The following is a 19,550-nucleotide window of genomic DNA, read 5'->3' on the forward strand; positions in this document are numbered from 1 at the left end:
CAACGTAACACTACAGAAACAGCATGAAACTACAAGAACAGTGAAATGTCACTTGAGGCTATTCCAGGAGGGTGTTTTTTTCTATTTGTTTATTTGTTTATTTCGAAATATCGCTATTACGCAATAAATATGAAGCTTGGAAAAAAAAAATGGCTGCGCGGGCACTTTTGGTGAAGCGCCGTGAATGGCTGATGATTGGCCAAGGGGGTGGATGGGGTGGGAGGACGGAAAGGGAGAGGGTGCCGCCCACAAAGCAGTCGATCCGGCGTGGATGGATTTCCCACTGCAAAGTCCGCGGAGTGGATCCGGTGTGGATCCGGAGGTTTTCAAAAACTCCGGCAGCATGCTGAAAAACATACTCCGGTGTGAAACCCCTGAAGCGCCGGAGCAAAGCGCAGCGCCGGAGCAACAGGTGCGAAATCCAGGAAAAGATCCGGAGGTAAATGGGGCGCTACACCGGAGCAAACGCTAGTGCGAAAACGGCCATAGAGTTTTGTCAAGAGAATAAGCTGGTCATAGCGAACACTTTCTTCCAACAACCTAAAAGGCGACTCTACACATGGACATCACCAGATAGGCAACACAGAAATCAGATTGATATACTCTGCAGTCAAAGATGGAGAAGCTCCTTACAGTCAGCAAAAATAAGACCTGGAGCTGACTGCAGCTCAGATCATGAGCTACTCATTGAAAAATTCAGGCTTAAACTGAAGAAAACTGGGAAAACCATTAGGCCATTCAGGTTTGACCTTGATCACATCCCTTATGAATATACAATGAAGGTGAAGAATAGGTTTAAGGAACTAGAGTTGATAGAGTGCCAGAAGAACTATGGATGTAGGTTCGTGACATTGTACAGAAGGCAGCAATCAGCACCATCCCAAAGAAAAAGAAATGCAAGTGGCTGTCTGATGAGGCTTTACAAATAGCTGAGGAAAGAAGGAACGAAAGGCAAAGGTGAAAAGGAAAAATTCACCCAACTGAATGCAGATTTCCAGAGAACAGCAAGGAGAGATAAGGAGGTCTTTCTGAAGGAACAATGCAAAGCAATAGAGGAAAATAACAGAATGGGAAGGACAAGAGATCTCTTCAAGAAAACTGGAGAAATCAAGGGAACATTTCGTGCAAAAATGACCATGATAAAGGACAAAAATGGTAGGGACCTAACAGAAGCAGAAGAGATCAGGAAGAGGTGGCAAGAATACACAGAAGAATTATACAAGAAGGATCTCAATGTCCTTGAAAACCATGACAGTGAAATCGCTGACCATGAGCCAGACATCCTGGAGTGTGAAGTCAAATGGGCCTTAGAAAGCATTACTAACAACAAAGTGAGCGGAGATGACGGTATCCCAGTTGAGCTATTCAAAGTCCTAAAAGATGATGCTGTTAAAGTGATGCGCATATTATGTCAACAAATTTGGAAAATGCAACAGTGACCACAGGATTGGAAAAGATCAGTTTATATTCCATTCTCAAAGAAGGGTAATGCCAAAGAATGTTCAAACTATGGCACCATTGCACTCATTTCAGATGCCAGCAAGGTCATGTTAAAGATCCTACAAACTAGGCTTCAGCAGTATGTAGACCGAGAACTACCAGAAGTTCATGCTGGGTTTTGAAGAGGCAGAGGAACTAGAGATCAAATTGCCAACGTTCGATGGATTATGGAGAAGAATCTTGAGAGTCCCTTGGACTGCAAGAAGATCAAATCAGTCAGTCCTAAGGGAAATCAACCCAGACTGTTCCTTGGAAGGTCAGATGCTGAAGCTGAAGCTCAAATACTTTGGCCACCAAATGAGAAGGGAGCACTCCCTGGAGAAGATCCTGATACTGGGAAAGACAGAAGGCAAAAGAAGAAAAGGATGGCAAAAGATGAGATGGCTGGACAGCATTACTGATGTAACAAACACGAATTTGAGCAGACTTCGGAGGATGGTGGAAGACAGGAGGGCCTAGAGTGACTTTGTCCATGGGGTCGCAAAGAGTCAAACTCGACTGTGCGACTGAACAACACACAAGAGGCTGATGGTAAATTTAAAAAAGCTATTTTATTTCACTTTGTGGGGAAATGGTCAGACAGTATCAGGTTTAGAACCTATGTGGTAAATAGGCAACAGGAATGAGGTAACTTTCTATATAAACAAACACCAGTTACAAACAAGCAGCTGTTTCTGTTACTCAGACAATTCTTTAAAATGGGGAGAGAGATTTCCTGGCAATCTCTGCTTACATAAATAAGCATAAGCCTCTTGGTGTCACAGCCACTGAAGTTGATGAAGGTAGGAACATTCACACAAGTTCCTGTTGCCTTCCTTATACACTGGCTAGGGATCACCCCATTTTATAGGAGCTATTTCCCTCTCTCTTAATAGGATTAACTCCCTTCACTAGGAACTATTACCCTCAGTCTTGATAGGGATGGGCTACTCGTCTCATTTTCCTAATTCAGGATCATTTTTGATTCTCTCACAGTCTGCTTTACTCTCTCTCATTGTTAACTGTCAACTCCTAACTGACACTATCAATTGAAGAATTCCATTTGAATCTCGCCACTCAGGGTTCTTAATCCAGATAATAGCATTAACCATTTACTGTCCATCACAGTAATGCTCTCATAATATTGGTTTATTGAACCAATAATCCAGTATCAATATACTTCTTACTTATGTTAAATTGAAAGGAGACCTGTGAAAGATTCTTCTCCCCAATCCTAGTTTATTTGTGGTAGTGCTAATTTGATGCTAAACTGTCATCAGGGCTGGCGCTAGGGGTCCTGGTGCTCAAGGCAGACCCCTGTGCTGCACCCCCCCCAAAAGCTCCCTTTATGGAGCTCATTGTGCGCAGCATGATGACATCACCAGACATGACATCATTGTGCAGGACGGCGGGGGAAAAGAGAGAGATAGGTGGCACACAAGAGTAGTGCTGCACCACCGCTTTCCCTCTGCACTAAGTTCTTCAGAGGCTTCTAAGGAAGTCTCTGAAGAGTGCACTGTTTTAGCATTACCCGGCTGCTTTCGGGTGGAAAGCGGCTGAGTGGCAACTTGTGAAGGCACCGCTTGGCCACTTTCAACTTGAAAGTGACAAGCACCGCTGAAACAGTGTGCTCTTTAAAAGAGCTTGGTGCACTGTGCAGCGCTCCTCCAATCCTGCCTTCAAGGCAGGCTCGGAGGAGTTATCTGCATGAGTAAGGGGGCACCTGGTAGCATCTCTAGGCAGAGTAGTGCCCTAGGCTGCTGCCTACTCTGCTGACTTCCATGCACCAGTCCTGACTGTCATAGTAATCAACTGTGGTGGGAGATATATGACCCGAGTCATCTTTTCCTAACATAAACCATTTCCTCTTTTAGCCTAAAAGGTTATAGCCCACAAGTAATATCTGTAAAAGGCAAAACTTCCAGGGTGCTATTACCACTCAATGGTCGTTTTCGCACTCACCTTCCGCCGGCGCGACCCCCCTCTTCACCGCGCAGGATCTGCGCGGATTTCGCACTAAACGCTGCGGAGCAGCCAGAAAAGCCGGAAGCTCCCGGCGCAAAAGCCGCTCAAACTGAAACCGCCAAAAAGCAGTTTGGCGTTTGCGCGGCTTTTGCGACAGGAGCTTCTGGCTTTTCTGGCTGCTCCGCAGCGTTTAGCGCGAAATCCACGCAGATCCTGCGCGGTGAAGAGGGGGGTTGCGCCGGCAGAAGGTGAGTGCAAAAACGACCAATGTGAAATATGCCATGACAGTTGTGCTCTCTAGTTACACAGTTTGGCTTTTTCAGATGGTCTGCTCTGTCCACTACTATATTTGGCTGTTGTGAGAACTCAGAACTTTCATTTGAGACTTCAGCACAGGCTGGTTCCAAGTTTTGATGGTTCCTGAGCAGAAAGTCCTCAGGGCCCTCATGCTCATGTACTCCACTATCTTTCTGTGCATACTTCCCTGCCTGATCATGATCCCCCACACAAACAATTCCATGCCCTTTGTTCAATGGCACTGGGAGGTATGTGCAGTTGGTAGTGTTGCTGCTATGAGCACCACCATCTCCACACACCTCCCAGTGCTGGGCAGCTCAGATAGTTAGGAACTCTGGGGATGGAACTCTTGAATGCCTTCAGGCAAGAGGTTGTGGGAAGGGAGTACAGGTTAGTAGCATAGGAGCTCTGTTGGCAGGGGCTGCTGGCATCAGGCCTTTCCAGAAGCTCCACCTCAGGGTATGCTGATGCTGGCTCTGCCTCAGCTAATATCCAAAATATAAGCTGGTGTTTGAACAATGGCATTTGCTTGGGAGGCAGGGTATACTGGATGTTAGATTACAGCTAATGGTGGACTGTTATTATAATGTAGATTCCTGCTACACTATTTGAATACAAAAACTTCAAAGAACATGATAGGAAGATTCTGTTCACAAGGCAATTGGATTTTCCCACTATCTTGATCAAGAATAAATGGCTTGTTTGAAAAGATTTTAAAAATCTGTGGATCCGTTCAATTTAAAATCAGTCAGAAAAATGAACCAGATTTCTTGTGCTTACATTTTCATCAATTGGTGTCTTGCTGCCTAGCTTGTTTCAGCATTAGCAGGACTCCTGCGGTGAAGATCCCACTCAGTGGCTCAAATCCACTTGAATATTTCCATACATGCTAGGGTCCACATACACATGCAAGTGTGGGGGGGAAACCCCTCACACTAGTGCCTTATACTAAGTTAAACATAGCATATCCAAAACCATTTTTTTGTTTTCACAAAATGTTATGCAAATAATTTCTGAGAACTATAACATATAGGGAAAAAACAGCTGGGCATAAGATCTTGAACAAGTGGAACTGTTCTTAGGTCAGTTCATATTTCTGCTTGTACATCACTGGATCCAAGCCAATTTTGGGGGGACGCTGTAGAACTGCATTTTACAGTTAGTCGAAACAAAGCTTTTGCATATATTTGTCATGCAAATGTCAGAAGCATTAAGACATTATAAATATGATACAGAGGAGATAAACAATAAAAGAAGCTATGGCTAGATTTGGTAAATGCTCATTTCTGGAACCTACAGTAAACCTAAAGGAATCTGAAAGGCATAAGAAATTTTTGCACTTAAAATCTTACCATTAAAATCTTGGTGTGGATTCCTTATATTGTATGACTTTACATGAATTAAGCCTGATTTCACACATTGTCCCAGTTTATTAAATTCTTTCAGGTATGAGGGATCCAATAAAAAAGGACCACATCACCCCTCTCCTGCCTGCAAAGACTTTGAAAGGACCTCCTTTTAACACTCATCCCATGGTGTACACAGAATTATACCTTACATTGCAGTGAGTGGGGAAAGTATGCAAGAGTTGATTTTTATACCCTCCTTTTCTCTACACTAAGAAGTCTCAAAGTGGTTTACAATCTCTTTCACTTCACCTTGTGAGGTAGGTGGGGCTGAGAGAGTTCTGTAAGAACTGTGACTGGCCAAAGTTACTCAGCAGACCTCATATGGAGAAGGGGGAGAATCAAACCTGGTTCTCCAGATTAGAGTCCCTGTTCTTAATCACTACTACACCATGCATGCATATTATCCCCTGACCCTGATATCTAGTTATAAACAACATCAAGCCACAATCATCATTTATCTTGAAAATGTTTTGGTAAAATTTTGTTAACTTTTGACTTGGCCTCCAAGGTGCTACATTTAGACATTACAGAGAACCACTGCTTCTGTGTAACTATCTTCATTTAAGCTGATCATATAAATAACCCTTCATGGAACAATCACAGAAATGAATTGAGACTGCACTATGCTGAAAGTGAATTTACAATTTAGCTGCATCCACAGAGCTCTGTGAAAACAGAATCCTGAACTCAGTGAACAAAACAAACTGTTGATGGAACTCACTGATATCTCTTCAGAATCCACTTTTACCAGTGAGCTTGTGCAGCAGTAATACTTGGTGGATTGTGCCCAGAATAATTATTCCAGGAAAGGCAGTTGTTTTATTAATGCATCTTTTTGCTGCTAAAGGAAAGACAAAAAAAGAGGCAGTCTTTTTATTGAATTAATCTAATTTTCATCCTTTGTGCTGCCAGCGATCAAGATTGTCAAATAAACCAGATTTGATTAATAAATAATAGTTCCATTATCTCTACTGGGGCACTGGTCAGAGTACCTGAAATTCTAATTCACTTGTTCAGCTAAATTTCATCCTCAGTTCATGGCCATAAAATTCTGTATTGACAAACTTTCAAACCAACTTTGACTCTGAGGTATCTAGTCAACATTTTTCTTCTGTGTGGATATTAGTTTATTGAATAAGTGGCATCTGTTTTCCTCCACATCACTGGTGGAGTAGGTATTTCCTTTTGACAGCTCTGCACGATTTATGGCTTTGCATGCTCTGAGGAAAAATAGTACTAAGCAAAAAATTCCAATTCATTACCTCTTAGTACTTAATTAAGTTCATACACATTGCACACTATAGGTGAACCCTGAAATGACTATGACAGCTGCTGAGCAGCAAGTTATATTATCTTTCTAAGATAGAATGACTTTTAATTATCTCGACCCCTTTTTTCCATCTGTGATATCCATACATTTCCCTTCTATTTTGTTCCCTCTCTAACAGATGCACCAAACCAAGACTGTGTTCTTAGCCATTTTCTCTTGTCTGTGCATTTAAGGTACCCCAATGTTTTATTGGGTATTATTTTAGAAATAATAAAGCCAAGCTACAGCCAATATTTGTGTTTTATATTACAGCAGATGAATTGCATTGTGTTGGGTCTTCTTAATAATGGTCTAGTGGCAAAAAGGATTACAACCTGATAAAAGCAGAAAGCAATGGAACTTCCTGTTGGTAGATACAGATATAAAGAATGTTCATTTATTACCTGTCAGGATTCTGTGTACACACATGCATCTGCAGGAGGATCCTCTGGGTAAAAGTCTTAAAGCATTGTCCACATTTCCAAAGATGCCAGTCACTAAACTCGGAATTTAATTGGCTTGTAGATGTTGGACTTGCAAGGACTCGCTGGTTTTTCACACTGATCTGGTTAAATCCTGATTCAATAGACCCTGATTTATCCAGAAGGGAGAAATTTCTGCTACATGGAGTCTGTGGAAATACTATGGATCGCTGGGGAGTGGTAGAAGGTAGTTTGCTACTTTTGTTAAATGGTTGGAGGGCATCTTGTCTTGACATGGCTTCCATTACAGTTGAAGGTACATTCACTAGGAGAAGGAGAAAACTTTATTTTATAATAAAGCAATCAGATATATGAAACTCATCTGGGTTAATATAAAAATCACTGACTAGAATAAGAGCTGAATATTAATGATACAGATTAAAGACACTAGCAGCTAAAAAAGGGTGTCCTAAAATAATACCAAAATAAGTTAGCTAGTTCACTATACAATATGAGATGTCAAATTGCACTATCCATAATTACATATCTCAATACTATAAGCATCTGTTTTAATCACTTTTTTGAGAAATAGGAATTGTGCACAAACAGTTCAATCTATAAAATACAATAATACAATAAATACAATAATCTTCTCCCTAACTAGAATTAGATTCTCTATCAGTGATATTCTGAACAGAGTTAAAACCTTCTAAGGCCACTGAAATGAATGGATGTAGAAAGGTGTAATTCTATTTAGGATTGCACGGATAGTCACAGTCGTGATATCAGTCATCCATCCCAGAGATTTCTTAAATGATGTGAAAAGTCAGAGTAGTAAGGTAATTTATATTTTGTAGCCCATAGGAGTTGAGAGTCCAGTCCCAGGGAATTTACTCATGCTCTATAAAATAGTGCCTATTACAGCCTGGAAGTCAAAGCACAAATACCAGGAAGTAAATTTCAGTTACATCAATGATGCTTACTTCCACATAAATGTGTTTAGGTTTTGTGGTGTAAATTTAGCTATAGTTTACATGCTGTAATCTCAAGGAATGTATGTTCACACATAGGTCAACAGACATTAATGTGATCTAACTTCATAAGGCCATGTTGTTAAACAATGTTATCTTTGTAAACGAGGCTTGACCTCATTTATTTAAAACCCTGGCTAAGAAAGGTACAGCACAATACCACACAGCAGCACTGGAAGAGAATGCTTGTCATGCAAGAGATTTTCAAAGTATGCTCCGAACAGAGTTAAATTATTCTAAATCCATTGAAGTTAATAGGGTTAGAAAGATATAATTCGGCTTACAATTGAACTATAAATATAAAAATAAAAGGCCTTTACCTTATGTCACTGTTATTTCAATGTCTATATTAATGTCTACATTAAAGTATATGAACCTCATTTTAGTCTCATGCAAAACCAATGTATGCAGTACATGCAGATATTATCACAATTTGATCAGTATAAGTCACTGTAAACAAAAAAGTTAGTTCAAGAGATACAGAATTTAACCCTACATCAATTCCCTCTGAAGTCCACCAGAAAGTGGGAATGAAAATTAACTAGCATATATAATCATATTAAAAGAAAAAACCTTATTTTTTTGTTTCACATCTGACAGCAATGAAATGACTCAGTACAAAAGAATGGTGAATAATGAAATATTTTAAAAGTATTGCAAAGGCTGTCATGGTTTACAGTTGTTTGCTGGTGATCATTGATTTTATTAAATTGACATATCATAAACCATAAAATCAGTTAGATAAGCTGTATCAGATAATATCAATATCCATGTCACACTTCATTTTATATACTTCCTCAGCCAGAACGTATGTGACTATCCACTCTACCTGCAGTGTGCACTTCTGTCATAAGTTTGCACTATAGCATAGCCATGATGTGTTGACAGTACATTCAGAGGAGACACAATGATGTGGGTATTTTTCACTCAGTTGCGCCAATCCATCCAGGTGTGTTGTGTGTATGAAAGTCTGATCTGATCCAACAGCTGAGACTTAATGCAAAGCTCAAGCTGATGTATGCATACATTTGATATGTTAGACGTCAATTCCTCTTATTTAAAATGAAAATGAAATAAACTTTTCCAGTTAATCAAATGAAAGAGATAAGGAATATTCTAGCTGAAATACAGCATATATGCCATAAACTAAGTTTATATGTCAGAATATAAATAGTGTGCAGGCCTTTATTCTGGCCCTGGACCAAGGCATGAATTCGTACTTTCTCTCTTTGCTGAAATCAGGTTTCAAAATAGGTTTGAAAAATGGTTCTAAATCCCTAATGTGATTTGTGTCTTTCCTAAAGTTCAGGTCTATATGGATTCTCCAGAAGAGAAAACTCACTGGGGGGGGGGGGGTGGAGGATCATATGAATGCATCTTGTCTTCTAATCAAAAGCTTTTTGGGGCCTTTTTAATTTATATATTATTATTTCAACATATAGGCTGTGATCAGATGGGTGGTTTGGCATGGTCTGGCTGCACCTTTAATTTGGTCCAGGGTTTTTTTGTACCAGGAGAGTTGTGATCAGACATCACACTGATCACCACAGCCATTGGCAGCTGCTCCATGGTATCAAGTCTGCTGCCATTGCTGCTGCCTTCTTGCTAACCTCCTGATCCAGCCCTACATGTCTACCTCACCCCTCTCTCTTCACCGTCCTGCCTGCCTTGCCACTGGACCTGAGCAGGATTGACCACGTCACCTACCAAGCCCTGCTGAGCCCGGCACTTGGTTGCTCTGTAGCAACACAATTGGGCACAGCTTCAGCACTTCCACCAGCAGCTTAGCCTTCCCATTCACCATCTGCCCATCCTTGCTGCCTCACTCTTGGGCTTACATAAGTGGTTTTAAATGAGCCTTGGGTGAATAACTGCTTATGCACTCATCACTAAGGTTAAAAAAGTGACAAAACAGGAAGCAGAGGTTCCAAACAGCTTCATTCAACAAGCCAGAGATCACACACTTGCAGAAGCACTTATAAAACAGTAGGTGCAGCAAATACCAGACTTTCTGTGGCATCAGGGAAGTCAGGGATGAGCATGGGAGTCTGATGGCTACAGGACAGGAGCCATATATTGCTATCTGAATGAGCATATTAAATCCATTCAGGAGGGACAACAGCACCATATCAGAGTCTGATTGCACCCACCAGCATCTTCCCCTCACTCCAGTTTTGTCTTTCCCAAAGCGGTGCTCTTTGTTGAACTGTCAGAGCTTCAACTGTTATTTCCCCTGCATTCTGGAATAAAGACTAACTGTAGAATCCTAAACAGAGTTATTCTCTTCCAATCTCACCACAGACAATAAACTTATAAGGGTGTAATTCTGCTTAGAATTGCAGTTATAGTGAACTGGTTAAGCCAGAGCTGTACTTACCTGCAGCAGCATATTTAAGGTCACATTTTGTCTTCCATGTAGGTTATCCTAACTGTGAATAGCCCATCAGCCTACCAGTATACTGCGTTGCTGCACCTCATTTTTCATAGCCATCACATAGAAATTGTATGCCAAGAGCTTTATGACACTTCCATTTTGCCAGATACCAACAGGATTCAGTTATTGAATCAGCCCTTCCAAATTTCCTCCCACTGATTAGGAATGACAGGCTTGCCTGGGTAAACCTCAGTTTATCTTTGGTTGCTTCAGGGTGATTACCAGTTTAATTTACACTTTTGGACAAATCCTGCCTTGCTGCCAAGTAGTGCCTACATGGTAAGCCAAGTTTAACCTCTCACTCCAGCTGCTGACAATGAAAGCATGCAGATTCCACAGCCAGCTCAAGCACATAGGCTGTGTAAGTAATTGCCTAGGGCATCAGATTTTGATGCCAAAGCCCCTCACTGAACTCTACCGCCTCTTCTCTTGCCTTTGCAATCATCCTCACCAGTGTGCCATCACTATTTTTCCATTGGGGCCAGGGCAGACACATGGAAGGGAGGGAGAGAGGGAACACCACTGCTGCACATGCCTGCTAGCCAAAGCTACTAGACAGATGAGAAGATGCTCAACAGATAGCGACCCTTATCCTTGCACCAATAAGATCCTCCCACATGTGGCAGCTAAGCTGCACACCGAATGGGACAATGGCAGTATGAGGGATAGAGGTAGGACTGCCAATCCTCAAGTGGGGGCAGGGGATCCCCTGGTTTGGATGCCCTCCCCCCGCTTCAGGGTCACAGGAAAGTGGGAGGGGGGAGGGAAATGTCTGCTGGGCACTCCATTATTCGCTATGGAGACCGATTCCCATAGGGTATAATGGAGAATTGATCCATGGATATCTGGGGTTTGGGAGGGCTGTTTTTTGAGGTAGAGGCACCAAATTTGCAGCATCACATCTGGTGCCTCTCCTCAAACCCCCCCCCCCAAAGTTTCAAAAAGATTGGACCAGGGGGTCCAATTCTAGGAGCCCCAAAAGAAGGTGCCCCTATCCTTCATTATTCCAAGGAAGACATTTTAAAAGAGCATGGTCCCTTTAAATGTGATGGCCAGAACTCCCTTTGGAGTTCAATCATGCTTGTCACACCTTTGCTCCTGGCTCTACCTCCGAAGTCTCCTAGCTCCACCTCCAAAGCCCTCCCCCGAGATATTTCTTGAGACAGACTTTGCAACCCTAGAGAGGCAGCACTGCATCTACACCCACCAAGTCAGCCTTTCTTCCTGGGTTGCAGCAGTGTGGCTTCTAGTGTGGTGGGTTGGTAAGATTCTAACCTCAGTAATTAAATTGTGGCATGGCCCTAGAAATGAAGATTGGACAAACACTATAATGGATTTTGTTTCTACTGGAAATTGTCAAGGACCAAACTTTCAGCTTCCATCTGCGGATTCTGCACTTAAAAAACTATTGGGGTGGGGGTAACTCAAATACTGGGTTTCATTATCCTGACATTTACATGACTATAGATTAAGGTAGGTAAATTGGTATGAAGCAAAGAAGTGTGCATGCACATGAAAGCTTATACTTAGTATTAAACTTTATTTACAGGAATCTAAAATAAATTAAATTTTCATATAGTTTACTAATATAAAGGAACTAAATGCAGAGAAGAATAATGTAAATCCTTTTCTCCCAATTGGGGGAGAAAGGCTAAGTATGAAATAAACAAACAAATAAGTGTGAAACATGAATTAGGGAATGTAGTGGTGGACATGGAATAAGACACTTACAGTTCTCATCCTGTGCAATGCACTGCAAAGGAATTCCAAAGAAAGATGTGTAGCTGTCATTGTACCACACCAACAACTCTGTACCCCTTGGAATGTCCATACAGGCTCTGTAGAATATATTTGATCTGGTCATAGCAAACAGAGAAAGAAAGAATACTTGGGAGATACAACTTATGGAGTATCTATCTTAACAGAGAAGACTGAAAAACCTGGTGACAGTTTCTATTCAGTTCCATTATGTCCCAGCATTTCAAAATTATTGCCACATTTCACAATAAAGGGGGTCATAATAAGTATTAACTTACTGTTCATTACCTATTATTACCATTAACATACTATTCATTACTTATCTACCTATTTTGTCCATTATTCAGACGTATCATTTTGATGAGATTCTGTATTCCACCACCCCCCCCCCAAAAAAAAGAAGAAGCAGAAACCAGAAACAATAATCTGAAGTTTCAAGCACAGGTAAAACTAATGTGAGATCAGAGTCAGGCATTTAGGAGCTGAACTTTAAAAAATGTTATTCTGTAGTGGCTTGTTGCTTAAGCCTGATAGAGTAAAGTAGAACATCCTTATAGGAGATAGATAGCAATTCTACAAACACAAAATGAGCATTCCATTTGGGCTGAAATATCACCAGCTAGAATGATACAGTAGTAAGAAATGACCCTTTTTTAATGTCGTGTAAGGTGTTGAGACATATATGGGCTTTGTAAAAAAGTTGAATCTCAACTGGTTTCTGCAATGAAGAATTGCTACAAATATTAGCCTGAAGTTAGAGATAAAAGTGTGCTGGACTGGTAGGCCTTAAATTCAGCTTTTCTGTAAAGAATTGGCTGTAGAGGTGCAATTTGTTTCTTGTATAACACTGCCGACATAAGGAGAATCCGGAACCACATTTTTCATGGCAGTGAGATATGCACTTGTCAACATATTTTGTCACCGCAAAGTGGCTCTTGGCAGCAGGATCATAAAGATCAATATAAAAGTGCAGATTCTCAATATTTTACAAGCAGCTGCAAAAATTTCATTTATCTTGTTATTTTCCTCACTTACTGCCACCCTGTCTCAGGAGGGCACTGCTGGCTAAGCAGAATGCTTTTTCCTAACATTCTATGAATATCTGACAAAAACTCCTGCCTTCGTCTCTTTCCTGCCCTCTTTCTCCACCTACCATCTATTTCCACCCATGCTGTACATTTTATTAATTCTTTCCACCATTACATAAAAATCAAAATCAGAGCAGTGCTATAAATCACCCGCATCTCCTGACTTTGAAAAAAAATTGACTCTACTTTGTACTTCACCCTTGTAACTTTTCATCTCTCTGTTTGGCTTCCTCTAACATAAACACAGCAGCCCAGCAAATGAATGTGCTAAAACCCAATGACACACTTTGCCGCTGAAAGAGCTGAACTGTTTTCAAGCAATGGGTGGTCTCTGAGGCTTGGAATAGGTCAAAAAAGGGGGGGGGGGAGTGTAAGCATACACCATTCCTTACAAGCGCTCAGAGCTTCCAAACCTTGCAGAAATCTCTGCATGCTGAAGTACATCAAAGGGATTTTTCCTCTTTCGGATAATATTTCCTTTGCTGACATGTATTTAGTATTGTGGTTGGATGACTCATAAAGATAGCTTCGTGGCGTCCCAACGCAGTTGAAGCAGAACACATGCCAACAAACATTATTGTCAGCTTCAAAATAAAAACAAAACGTTCAACTAAGGGTCAATCAATCAAGAGCTCTTTGAAGAAAATTCCATTTAGATATTACAAATCATAACAGAATGAATTTAAACCAGCTGACTTTCAGTGAGGAGGACGTCCATGTACAATAAAAATTAGACGGTTTTTCAGTGTCCAACTTTTCTATTTTCTTACACTTGGATGTAGTCCCTGGTGATAGATGCCAGGTTCTTTTTTTTTTTAATGTGTTTTTATAGTTCATTTTTAAAAGATCAGAAGTAATCAAAAACAGACCAACAGAGGGAACTGTAAGTAACAGCTCCTTCATGAAAGTAGAGTTGTAAAATCCACTTAATATTGACAGATGTGTAATGACTTTCTCATGGTCAGATTTTGCTGTGGATTTTATTCTACGTATGCAAACAAGCACACCCAGATCTAGTGATCCGCTCTGTGCAGATGGTTCTACTGTGTACAAGAAGTTCTTTGTCTATGCCATATGGTCATGCCAGTAGATGGGGCAGCTCTGCACATGTTTCCTTTTGTGTAAGCAAAGGTGCCTAATTCATTTGATCAGCTAACATAATGCAGGAGCAGGCCTGTAGCCAGGAATTGTTCTGTGGGGTGGCACCAGAAGGGACATGATGTCACTGACATATCACAAAAATAAAATAAATAGTTGCACACACACTCATTCCAATAAACTCCACCAGATCTCCACCACCGTAGTCCTGCCCCCACACCTCTCCTCAAGGTTAAAGCTATGTTCTAAAAAGTTTGCTGTTTTAAAAACACTGTGGTTTCTGAATTGACCTTCTTTTCATGATCCTGCTATAGCATCCAGTTGTGACAGATTTTCAAAGGGAAACACTTATTAATAATCAACAACCAATGTGGCACAGTTACAAGGTAGTTCATTTATAAGAAAGATGAGTTCTTCACCTCTCAGTATATCTATATTTAGCTTTAAATCTTTCTCCTATAATGATGATGATTCTTAGCATTTGTATAATGCTTTTATAAGAGCCCTGTGGCACAGTGTTAAAGCTGCAGTACTGCAGTCCTAAGCTCTGCTCACAACCTGAGTTCGATCCCTGGTGGAAGCTGGGTTTTCAGGTAGCTAGCTCAAGGTTGACTCAGCCTTCCGAGGTTGGTAAAATGAGTACCCAGCTTGCTGTGGGGGGGGGGAGTGTAGATGACTGGGGAAGGCAATGGCAAACCACCCCATAAAAAGTCTGCCGTGAAAGCGTTGTGAAAGCAACCTCACCCCAGGGTGGGAAATGACTGGTGCTTGCACAGGGGACCCTTCCTTTTCCTTTATGGGCCTGTTCAAATGCACAGTTTAATCAGTTGTCGCTGCTGTTTCCTACCAGATTAAAAGTGGCTGATCAGACAGCAACATCTGCCTCCCGGTAGTCATTCATTGTGCCCCACCCAAAAAACCTTCTCCAATCTGGATTATTTTGTTACCTGCTCCTTTGCAGTGGTTTTTGAGTTGTCCAGTTTCACCTTGTAATTTTCTCTGTCTGGATAGTTCTCAACCAATTTCCGGATGCCTGAAGGCTGTGCCGGAGCAAAAGGAGCCTCAGACATCTGGTTTATGATCGCCATTTTGTTTTACTACTTAGCAATATGCGCATAACCGCATAACCACATAATGTTTTCTGACCAATGCTCATATGCATATAGTTGGGGGAAACAAAGAAAAAGAACTGCATGGTACAGTTGTGTGGACGGCCGAAGACCGTTTCATCGTGGAGTGATTTGAATTGCAGTGTGACAGTCTGATTGATAATGTCCGGAACAAAGATATTCAGAACAGTACCGGGTCAGTTTAACATGGACTCAACACACTGTGTGAACAGGATCTAAGTGTTGCTTCATGTACCTTATTTTGTTTCAGCTTTTTTAACTAGCCCTTGTCATCTTTGTAGATAGATATTATCAGAAGTACCTTTCATGACATCTGATTTTCCCACAAAAGAATTCAGTATGCGTTTGAATAACACTTCCACGGTCATCATTATCCTATCAGTCATTGTGAGTGAGACAAATACTCCAGTATTTTCAAGTTGAATTACCACAAACATTTGAAAGGTGGATAATGTGTACTAAGTTGCTATCTTCTGTTGACATTTTTAGCTACTGGGTGAAGACTTTTTTGCTTTGTTTGGCATTTTCTCAATGATCCTTCCTTCCTAATCAATGTTTTATGTTTTATATGTATTTTAACTGTTTTATATGTATATTAACTCTTTTCTAACCCTTTTAAAAGTTGTTTTAATGAGGTATGTTGAGGGAGGTTATTGTAATGGTTTTATATTGTATTATGAATGTATAAACTGTTAGTCGCCTTGTAAGGGCAGAAAGGTGGGATATAAATTTTGTAAATAAAATAAATAAAAATAAATCATATGTTATGGAGCACACAGTACCTTTTTTACTCATGTTTGGTAGCCAAAGAGCATTCCTATACATTTAATAGTTTCCCAGAAGGGATCTATTTGGCAAGTGTCATTTCTTATAATTTTGCACTCCTATGATGTAAAGAACCACATCTGCCAAAATATATATTATTAAAGGCACATTACTTGACATTAGTTGTGTTAAATGTTGAAAATAAAGAAGCTGTGAAATGGCTTAAGGCATTAAGGTAGTTTGGGATTGGTCTGAGATGAGGTTTTAGATTAGTCTGGATATCACAGATTTGTCTCAAGCATCTGTCTCAAGCATAAATTTGTCTCACAACTCACATATTTTAACACAAATTTTCACAATTTTCTAGTGACTTCTCTATCTGTACCTTAAAAATACAAGCAGGAAAAATTAAAATGTAAAAGAGCTGGGAGATGGTGAAGAATTTCTCATGGTTTCTGATTATGAAATCTGAAGGAGATAAGTCCCAACCCTGCATTGCATGTCCAGTTCATAACTAAAACCTTGAGAGCTGAATCCAAAGAAACACTTGCACATGTAAAAGGTATTTCTACACATGCAATAAAGGGTTTGACTCAAAGTGCAGCCTCCCCATACTATCACTTGCTGTTGTTAAGGCTCCTACAGATGGAGCTCTCGAGGATGCAACAGACTGCATAGTCAGGGATCTACCACATACCTTGCCCACCCACCCCAAAAAATGTACCGCGAATTTTATTGTTTGTGTGTGTTTCAGGTCACTACACTTTAAACATTTACTGGGTAGACATTCCAATTTTCGGACATTTTCCCTGTAGCTACCATTTTCTATGCAGGAGGAAGAAGGATGCAGGAGATATGATTGCAGCCCTCACAATTTCTAACCTTCTTATATCTTAAATCTCAACTGCTACAATAAAATAAGTCATTCACAAAATCCTTACTAGTGTCTTTGCACAAATATACAAGAAGAAGAGAATGACACATTTCTTCAACATTTTATTACAGTAAATAAACAGAGACATTTAGAAATAAATTGAAACATACTTTACCTGTACTGCACTACTGTTAAGTTTTGCTCTCCGCAGTGCCTTGCACATCGAATATACCTCATCCAGCTTGACTTACTAGGTTCCCCACCATCGATAAAGTGCTGTAGTGTCCCATCTTGGTCATATATCTGTAGAAGAGGTCAGAAGGTCAAACAGAATGAATCATCAGCAATCATTTTCACTGCTTTGATGGTGTTTCCGTGTGCCTATTTCAAAAATTTATTGAAATGAGATTTCACAGCTTAATAATGCTCAGAAACCCAAATGGAACAAATGAGATTTGTTTTTTGTGATATAAATGTATCATGCTTCACTTATTAAGCCTATCTTTCCTCTATTTAACATATGTCTCTTGCATCAGAGGAGCATATTGCAAAAAACATAAAGACCAACAATAAAATTTTCTTCAAATACATTAAAAGCAGGAAACCAGCCAGGAAGGCAGTGGGGCCCTTGGATGACCAAGGGGTAAAAGGATTACTAAAGGATGATAGGGAAATGGCTGAGATGCTGAATGCATTTTATGCCTCCATCTTCACTTTGGAAGATGAAAAGTGTTTGCCCACTCCAGAACCGCTGATTTTGGGGGGTTTGTTGAAAGACCTGAGTCAGATTGAGGTGATGAGAGTTCAGCCCCATCCCAGCCAAGTGACTGAATGGCCGCTAAAGCTGGGGGTTGTTTATTGCATCCCCGGAAGGAGAGGAGAGGAGGCAATGGACTCTTCCCAGCTCATCCGAGTGTGCAGGGGGTGAGGCGTGGCCTTAAAAGGCCGGCCCTGCCTCCTGTGTCGCAGTTGCAAGCTGTTCTCAGCCTGCCCACCCTCTAATCAGTGCAGGCACAGGCTGGTTGCCTAGTTGTAGGGGCCAGGTAGGAATTTTTTGGTCCCAACATATTGGCCGGTTGGGGGTGTTTTTGCCTACCCTGTACTGCCAATGCTGGGTGCTGGTGATTGGCATGGGCAGTGCTGTTAAATAGGTTGGTCACTGGCTGTTGATTTTTGGCCACCTGTTTTGTATGGGTATTGGTGAGCACCTGTGGCACCGCACCATTGGGGTGGAAAGGCCTCTCTGGAGCGATCGTTAAGCTTTACAGCCCAAGGCTGCATCCAGGGGGCCTGGGGTTCCCATCACATGGAGAGTCATCCATATCCCAGACTGTATGGTTTGGGGAAGGTGGAGCTCAGGTGAGCGGGGATCATGTGGGCCTTGCCAGCTGGGTCTGAGCTGTTAGGGAGGCTCATACCTGGGGCATTGGTGCTTGCCCAAATCCAGGTCAAGAAGGTGGACAGGTAATGTCCCCTGGCTTGAGCCGTCCCATCTGTTTGCCCTTGCCACTTATGTTAAGCTGAATAAAGTGGCCCCTTAGTCCAAACCTGTGTCTGTCTCATTATTCTGACTGGGGAGGCAAGGAGGTCCTACAACTGATAGACAATTTAAAAATTGATAAGTCACCAGGCCCAGACGCCATACATCCAAGAGTTCTGAAGAAACTCAAAGGTGAACTTGTGGATCTCCTGGCAAAAATATGTAATCTTTCATTAAAATCTGCCTCCATTCCTGAGGATTTTAAAAAGGGTTCCAGAGGAGATCCATGAAATTACAGGCCACTCAGACTGACTTCTATACCAGGAAAGTTGGTGGAAACCATTATTAAAGAGAGAATTAGTAGACATATTGATGAACAAAAGTTATTGAGGAAGACTCAGCGTGGGTTTTGTAAGGGAAGATCTAGTCTCACTAAATTGTTAGACTTCTTTGAAGGAGTGAACAAACATGTAGACAAAGGGGACCTAATAGATGTTGTTTACCTTGACTTCCAGAAAGCTTTTGATAACGTTCTTCTTAAGTAAGCTCAAGAGTCATGGGGTAATAGAACAAGTCCTCTTGTGGATCAAAAACTGGCTAATTAATAGGAAACAGTGAGTATAAATGGTCAATTTTTGCAGTGGAGGGTAGTAAGTAGTGGGGTACTGCATGGCTCAGTGCTAGGTCTGATACTTTTTAACTTGTTCATTAATGATTTGGAGTTGGAAATAAACAGTGAAGTGGCTAAGTTTGCAGATGACACTAAATTGTTCAGGATGGTGAGAACCAGAGAGGATTGTGAGGCACTCCAAAGGGATCTGTCAAGGCTGGGCGAGTGGGTGTCAATGTGACAAATGAGGTTCAACATGGTCAAGTGCAAAGTAATGCATGTTGGGATCAAAAATCCTAACTATAAATACAAGCGGATGGGGTGTGAACTGGCAGGGACTGACCAAAAGAGAGATCTTGGGGTCATGGTAGATAAGCCACTGAAAATGCTGAGACAGTGTG

General features: G+C 41.1%; 1 protein-coding gene across 3 annotated transcripts in view; it reads right to left on the minus strand.

Moving 5' to 3' along the window:
• PRDM6 (PR/SET domain 6) overlaps positions 1-19,550 on the minus strand; it is a 180,998-nt gene that overhangs the window by 43,112 nt on the left and 118,336 nt on the right. For all 3 annotated transcript variants that reach the window (XM_060235532.1, XM_060235531.1, XM_060235530.1), the window contains exons 3-5: positions 17,235-17,362; positions 12,078-12,202; positions 6,864-7,206 (exon numbers count right to left, since the gene is read on the minus strand). In XM_060235532.1, the coding sequence (XP_060091515.1) occupies positions 6,864-7,206; positions 12,078-12,202; positions 17,235-17,362 (596 nt within the window). The remainder of the gene's footprint in view (positions 1-6,863; positions 7,207-12,077; positions 12,203-17,234; positions 17,363-19,550) is intronic.

This window comes from Heteronotia binoei, chromosome 4 (assembly GCF_032191835.1).
Source record: "Heteronotia binoei isolate CCM8104 ecotype False Entrance Well chromosome 4, APGP_CSIRO_Hbin_v1, whole genome shotgun sequence".
In the NCBI taxonomy this organism is placed as follows: Eukaryota; Metazoa; Chordata; class Lepidosauria; order Squamata; family Gekkonidae; genus Heteronotia; species Heteronotia binoei.